Below are 7,378 nucleotides of genomic sequence, written 5' to 3'. Positions count from 1 at the left end.
AAAAAGAAAGGGAAAAAAGAAAAAGAAAAAGAAAAAAAAAAAAAAAAAGAAAAAAAAAAACGCCATCACCGCGGCCCCGGAAACAGGTTATTAATGTTTCTTTCTCTTCTGGACCAAAAAGGGTGGAAACCGAATAGGAAATTCATAAATAATACACGTAAGAAAGGTCTTCGCTGATGCCACGCCTAGGTAGAAGAAATCAATCTATTTGGCATGGTCGATCAGTTCGGCATAGAGTGGTTCGGGGATCTTCCGGACGATCAGGACAGTTAAGGCGATGATTTCTTTGGCGTCGAGAGGTGGGAAGGACCGGAGGATCTTGTTCGGACTGGAGTGATATGTCAGATGGGCTAGATTTGGGTGGCAATATGTGTGATGGGTCTGGATTTTTGGGCGCAGCTTTCTTGTTTCTTGTTTTCTTGTTTTTTATTTTTGTTTTTTATTTTTGGTTTTTTATTGTTTTTCTGTTTTTGCTTCTTTTGTTTGCTAGGCATGGGAGAGACGTAACGTACCTTGGGCTTTCGAGGATAGTATCTCTCATTCGGATAAGTTGGGCAACAATGCAAAGGATGTTTAGATGTGGGCCGTACGCGAATAGGAAGTCCCAGAGATGGAGGACCTCAGGCAAAGGTGGTGTACAGGCGCACATGGTTAATACGGATGGGAAAGCGTAGAGTTCTGCCTGCATACCCTTTGAGAAGAGGTAGGAGGCGAGCTTGGGTTCGACGATCTCCAGGCAACGGTCCACTAGACGGAGACCGCGATGGACCCCGTCCATGGCGCCGCGGATATAGCCCGGACATTCGCGGGTGATGAACGAGTGGAACAAGGCGAAGGCCTCCACCTCACTGCGCGCGGCGTAGAGGAACGGGGCACAGAGGACGTTCATGCCTTGTACGTAGATCGCCGAGTCGCTGGTGATGGTGCTACTGCGGCTGTTGCTCGATGTTGTCACTTCCGGGCTTGATCCTTCCTCTGCGATGCTAGGGGGGGTGTTGATGAGAAGCTCCATCTCCCGTCGGCGGGAGGTTGACGACCGAGGTTTTCTGGCCTTGTTCTTGTTCTTTGCGTCATGAATTGTCCAGGCTACTGCGTTGAGGAGTCGGATTAGGCTTGCTTCTGTGACACGGCGTTTGAATAAAGGGTCGGTGGCTAGCGTGCGGAAGGTGTCGTTGCGGATTTTTGTATAAGCTGGTGAGCGGCCGCGGTGGATGAGAGAGAGATATTCATCTGTTGGCACGGGGGGTATATCCAGAAGTGCTAGCCATAGGTACACTCGATACGACGACTGGGTTTAGGGTTAGTAGCTGTTCAAGCTCCCAGGCGACAGAAAACATACCATGCCGTCAGCATCCGCTTCTACCCTCGTGGACAAAATCAAGTATCTCAGCTCTTGTAGACCCTCGCGGACATTTCCCTGCTGTGGTCCATCTCGTAACAATGTCTCCAAGACCGATCTCTTTATGCCAAACCCCGAGCCAGTTTTCCTTCCTGATCGTCGCTGGGTTCCGATGGCAGGAGGCTCGCGGGTTGAGGCATCGCTATTCGATCGAGCTCGACGATGCGTGCGCAGGCGTAGCGGCGAATCCAGCTGAGTTGGCTGAGAAAGCTCCTCAGGTCCAGCGGAACTACGGGCGCTTGAGGGTTGAGAAAGCTGAGAGGACGAAAGAAGTTGATGGGACTGGATTTTGCGCAGACTTCGCATTGTTCGCGGCGATGGTGAACCCGCCAAAGCGGCCAGGTTGAGTTGGGCCTGAGTGGGTTGGGAGGCCATGTTGGGTTGCTGTCGATCTTGTCGTTTTGTCGGGTCGGCGAAATTCATAGCTTGTCGCAGGTCCTAAGCATCTTTATTGCTGCTTGGTCCTGGATTGATGAAGACGAACCACCAAGTCAAAACGGACCAGGGGGAGGGTCCATGAATAAAAAAAAAAAAAAAAACCCCCTAAGAGATCTTTTACTAGTATGTTTTCGAAGATCTTTTCTTTTTTTTTTCTTTTTTTTCTTCCTTTTTGACGGGGGCAAGGTGGAATGCGGGGACACGCGACGCGCTGCAAGCAATAATTTAAAATGAATGGAATTATTTTATTAAGTTACTTTTCCCGGAGTTTGGTTCAGTTGCTATGGTGTTTGAGTGGACCTTCCATCAAATAGTCCCGCAACTATACAACCACTTGGACCTGACTCGTCCAACCTATAAAATGAAACAAAAAAAAAAAAAATATAACAAAAAAAAATAATAATATAAAATCAACTAGTAGCAACTAAAATAGTTTCGTATACCTATATATCTTGGTACCAACAGGATCGTATTAATTTGCCACTCTGAGACGTCTCTTGTAGCACCTCGTCGCGTCATATCCAAGGTCGTCCCACCTAAAAAAGTACTAGAAATAGATGGATACATGTGGAATAAAGCTTCCAGAGCTATATGTAAACAATGGTCATCAAGTCCCGATAACGCCAGAACCCACTCATTGAACGGTAAATCCAAGCGTCAAGCTTCCTGCCGTCCATTTGCTTGCCCATTCTGGGTCCCTCCCAGGACCCCATCGACAAAGTCCGGGTATCTAAATACCTCCCCTCGCTTTGCTCCTCCAGGACCCTTACTGCTCTTTCCCCCAAAAGCCCTGCGCCCGGTAAACCCATCCAGAACTTCATTGATCTCTCGTTCGCTGAGCGGAAGCTCTCCGTCTTCCGGAGCCGTGTGCAAAAGAGCGTCGCGAAGTTCCCCCACGTTGATCTGACCGCTGTCGTCTTCATCAAAAGCGGCCAACGCATTCACTAGCTCTTGGCGCGAAGATAACGGAGCGAGTAGGTTGGACAAGATGTTCAAGAATGTAGGGAAGTTGATGGTTTCAGGGCTTCCCGGGGGGAAGAAGTCGGATAACATAGACGGATCTTGACCTATTCACCACAGTAAGCTTTGTGCTTCCATACCTAGTGTTTCATGTCTTAACAAGGTTTTCTCAACAACATACCGACATTCACAAGCACGTCTGCGACATCATCCTTGTTCACCGATCCGTCATTATCCCGGTCAAGAACCTGGAAAGCCTCTCGAATTTCTCGGAGTTGCGCCGGCGCTAGTTTTGAAGCTGCATCAGACGATCCTGCCGTCATGCCCATCGCCCGGGCACCCACTCTCGGTGACCTATCGGGTGAATCGGCCCCTCTGGTCGGCGATGCGGATGGCGACTCTCTAGAAAATCGGGGTTGCGGAATTCGCTCTCTGCTAGTTGGTGACGCATCTTCGTGCTCAACGGTATATGATTGATTTAGTTTGCTTGGAGACACTACCGGCGTGTATCCTCGGCTCGGTGAACTCCCCGGTGTGGTAGGGCGAATCCCTGTAGGCGGAGAGTTTGGCGTAGAGGGCCGACGGAAAGGAGAAGCTCGAGGAGAGCCGAACGATAACGGCGACGGTTTAAAGGGAGTATTCGAGGTGACCTAGGCGCATCATGGTGAGCTTGGCAATGGGGAAATTGTGGGGGAGAAAACACATTATCCGTACCATGATGCAGGTACCCCCGGGGGTGGATGATGAGGATAATTTGCAAAGGATATGTATGTACTATCGAATCCAACCACCAGTAGTGTCGAGAGAGGAGTGCAGTAGATAGTAGCGACCGTTGCGACAGGCGCGGGGGAGTATTTCAACTGTCGGTGGCGGCGGTAGGATTTATCAGAGATTCAATTGATATCGAATCGAACGATAACTGGAATGCTAAATAAGTTTCCCAGAAGGGTAAAGCAGCCAAACAATGCTGAAGCAAACAAACACTTCGGCATCAAGTCGGGCCGACCGATCAATGGGCACGTGCGGGGAGCTTAATCCGGAGTAGAAGCAAGCATGGAGGCATTCCTGGAAAATTAAAAGTGAGACCCGAGTCAGTTTTGACAGTTCAGACAGCAATTGACATGCATCCCGTAATGACTATTTAAATCCAGTCTGCCTGCAATTGAGTCTACGATCATGGCGATTGTGGTGTTTCCGTGGAATTTCCCCGCTGTGGATCTTCAAATCTAAGGCTTCTTTTTATCCAAACTCCCCCTTTCCCCCCCTGAATCGGACGAATTACATGGTCGATCAATCAACTAATCTTCCGACGGGATCTTTTCAGCGTGGCGAACACTGCCTTATCTGAACCATGACAGCTTGACTTACAGGTCGCAGACGGTCTCTTTGGAGTAATTGATCCAGTCGTGGTTGATCAATTAATTCCAAGGAGCATGCGGTTATTTCTTTGTTGCTCGTCTCCATTGCGCCTTGGCCACCAGAAACGCCCCGTTGATTTGCCCACGATTTAATCCGAAACATTCCTCCCAAATTTTTGTCTCCTGAATAGGAAAATGAGCCTCACACTCCCTCATCGACCATCCGATGACGCTGCTCGTTCGCTTCCGACGTCCAGTTCTTCCAAAAGCAATGGCATACCCCGGTTATCTCCCTCCCCGTCATTTGTTCACAACCGATCCGTGAGCAACTCCGGTATCTCCGTGCGTGGTTATGAGCCGAACCTCGCCGCTCCCCCTGCATTTAGACCGCGAAAATGTAAATCGCAATACCCTCGTGATTCATCAGAGCGCCATGTCGAATACATCCTCGTTGCCTCCTTCCACATTGACCGGGGCCCCATCATGGAACACCAATACCCCGCCCCTATCAGTGGTGACGAAAGCATGTTGGCCGAGCTGATGCTTCCGGATCAAACTCACGTCCGAAGCCAGGATTGGACAATCTTTTTCTTGCACAAGGACTCAAATGCCGACCAGGATGATGACGACTCATTCGGGGCAAAGAAGAAAAAGAAGAAGACGAAGACGAAGAAGTTTAGAGCATCCCATGACGGCGATGGGGCCGCTGGCAGTGAAGAGGACCAAGATGGGTCTGGCAAGGAAGAGGAGAGCAGTGATGACGAAGATGAGGGTGGCGAGGGACCACCGTTGATGTATGTTCTGAATCTTGTAAATACAAAACAAGACCATACAGTCAAAAGGTATGTCTCTTGGTCCTTTCTCGGCGCGCAACGCGACTAAACGAATCAAAGAGGTGCGGTTGTGAAGGCCATGGCTATATGTACACGCCACTCATTCCTCCATATCTATAAGGTAGGCCACTGTCTGACAAGACGCCGGATCTTGTGAACTAACACGGCAATAGCCCTTACTTCTTCTAGCCTTAGAAGACTATTTTAAGAACCCTTATCTGGAAACGCTAGCCTTGTTGTACAATGCTTTGAATGCCATGGATCTTTCTCTGCTCCCCAAGCTGTCCCTTTTAGAGCGACAGATATTGCAGGCTAGCAACTGCAAGGATATGTTTATCGAAAAGTTCGAGCAGATGATCCGCCAGCGAATTGAGGAGGAAGGAGAGTCATCCGACCCGGACTCCCCTGCTTCACCCAAGAAGCAGGCACCTAAGTACACGCTTCCTCGAGATACTCATGAGTTTGAGTCTAGGATTGTTTATAATGATATCCCTATTCCTGTCAAGGTACCCACGGTGATCTGGCCTGAGGTTGTGGGGGATTTTTCTCTCATCAAGCTCATCCAAACCTTCTCCGGTCCCCATAGTGCATCCCCCCAGCCCTTTCCAATCCACCCTCACCTTACCACCAGCGGTCCCTATACCCATCCCATCATAATTCTTGTCAACGCGATGTTAACCCAAAAACGTGTGGTGTTTCTGGGTCATAATCGCCCTTCAGGAGAGGTTGCAGAGGCAGTGCTTGCTGCTTGCGCACTCGCGTCAGGTGGGATTCTGCGTGGATTCACCAGACATGCGTTCCCTTACACGGATCTGACCAAAATTGATGATCTCCTGAAGGTTCCCGGCTTCATTGCCGGTGTGACCAATCCTACGTTTGCTAATCATCCCGAGTGGTGGGATGTGCTCTGTGATCTTCCTACGGGCAGAATCAAAATCAGCAGTCATGTTGAGCCTGCACCGATCACAGAAGGACTCTTGTATTTTCAGCAACAAGCCTCGTTGAACCATCTCCACTCCTCGAACCTGAACTCTGATCCTACAGGAGACAATCTATTTATGGAAGATGTTCAGCGCAGCATTACCAACCGCCACGGCGAGAATGCTATCCGAGCCAAATGGCGTGCCTACATCTTGAAGTTCGCACGCGTCGCTTCCGCCTTCGAGGAAACAGTGTATGGCGCCTCGAATCTCTATATCATAGGCCCCAATGAAGAGCTGTCCCCGGAAAGCCCCAGCGGGGTTCAAGCGGACCCATTAGACCCTACGACACTGCGAGGACATGGCCACGTCTGGCCTGACGAGTTATCGAAACAACGCGAATTGATGGCATCGGTCTCCCGAATCGAAGGATGGCGGACAACACGCTCGTATTACTCTTTCATCCAAGATATCGCAGCCATATATTATCCTACGCGGCCGATTATTAAGCCAGACCTTCACCACCACCATGAACGGCTCCGGACCCTAAAACTATCTTCGCCTGAAGCGGGGGCTATTTACATCGCCTTCTCTTATGCTGTCAAAGACTACGCTGGCATTTGCCAGCTCCTAACGGTCACGCCGGAAAACCAAGCCGGCCTCTTTTACCTGGGCATGGGACTCTTCCACCCTGATCAGACGGTCCGCGAGGCGACGGTGGACCTTTTGGAGCGGATCAGCAAACATCCTGCTGGCCAACACTTTTGGAATCAACTTAACCGGTTCGCAAAATTGGCCTTTTTCCGAGTAAAGCGTGAGCGAGACGCATCGCAGAGTCCCATCTCCGGACCGGAATCGGGATTCGGAGCACCCCAGAGTCTGGTTGGGGTGGCGATGGGTGACGGGCCACGGTGAAACTCGTTGGCTATATCTTCGGATACACGACTGATGAGGTAGCTGGGTCTCGTGCCTCACCCTTGCTCCTTAGTCTCTTATATGCCTCCTTGGATCGTTTCGCTTGACTGCTTAACCACTTATACCCAAGATACCAGAAAATCTACCAAGATACATCATGATTATGACCGTTCTATATAGCCCCTACTTCTTCTTGTCATTTATTGGATATGTTTCATTCGTTTGTTTTGGATATACCTCTTGACGAGCCCCAAGGCACATATCATTAGCATTTGACGAAGGGTTGTGATGATATTTGATGTCTTACGTTTGATTTCGTGTTGATATTAATACATAAATATTACACCTTCAAGTCATACGGTTCAATACACATATCGGAGTGTAGACTGAAGAAATGATATGTAATGATTGTAAGGGGTTCAAAATAAAACCGATTAAATACAAGTATAAACATTAAGAAAGAAGATATCCAACCAAGCGGGAATAAAAGAAAGAAGCAACCGCAGTCATAACCCATAACCGTGACCTGAACGAGAGTCCGAAGTAAAAGAAAAA

At 49.2% G+C, this 7,378-nt stretch overlaps 3 protein-coding genes across 3 annotated transcripts; 1 reads left to right on the top strand and 2 right to left on the bottom strand.

Moving 5' to 3' along the window:
• On the bottom strand, positions 1-1,774 carry BDV27DRAFT_171042 (TBC domain-containing protein; the record flags this gene model as incomplete). Its single annotated transcript, XM_032075494.1, has 3 exons — positions 1-328; positions 513-1,288; positions 1,340-1,774. 3 exons carry the CDS (start codon positions 1,772-1,774, stop codon positions 205-207), a joined length of 1,335 nt encoding a protein of 444 aa, XP_031920265.1. The 3' UTR covers positions 1-204.
• Positions 1,775-2,269: 495 nt separating this feature from the next.
• BDV27DRAFT_94449 (putative calmodulin) lies at positions 2,270-3,932 on the bottom strand. Its single transcript, XM_032078010.1, has 3 exons — positions 3,512-3,932; positions 2,979-3,447; positions 2,270-2,904 (listed from the first exon to the last, which is right to left on the bottom strand). The coding sequence occupies exons 1-3, from the start codon at positions 3,512-3,514 to the stop codon at positions 2,495-2,497; spliced, it is 882 nt and encodes a 293-aa protein (XP_031920264.1). The 5' UTR covers positions 3,515-3,932; the 3' UTR covers positions 2,270-2,494.
• Positions 3,933-3,985: 53 nt separating this feature from the next.
• Positions 3,986-7,050, top strand: BDV27DRAFT_94456 (AFI1/MesA family protein). The gene is made up of 3 exons (XM_032078011.1): positions 3,986-4,997; positions 5,049-5,109; positions 5,162-7,050. The coding sequence occupies exons 1-3, from the start codon at positions 4,351-4,353 to the stop codon at positions 6,821-6,823; spliced, it is 2,370 nt and encodes a 789-aa protein (XP_031920263.1). The 5' UTR covers positions 3,986-4,350; the 3' UTR covers positions 6,824-7,050.
• Positions 7,051-7,378: the final 328 nt, after the last annotated feature.

This window comes from Aspergillus caelatus (genome assembly GCF_009193585.1).
Source record: "Aspergillus caelatus strain CBS 763.97 unplaced genomic scaffold BDV27scaffold_540, whole genome shotgun sequence".
NCBI lineage: Eukaryota > Fungi > Ascomycota > Eurotiomycetes > Eurotiales > Aspergillaceae > Aspergillus > Aspergillus caelatus.
The sequence above is the reverse complement of the archived record's forward strand: the minus strand, read 5'-3'. Positions and strand labels throughout refer to the sequence as shown.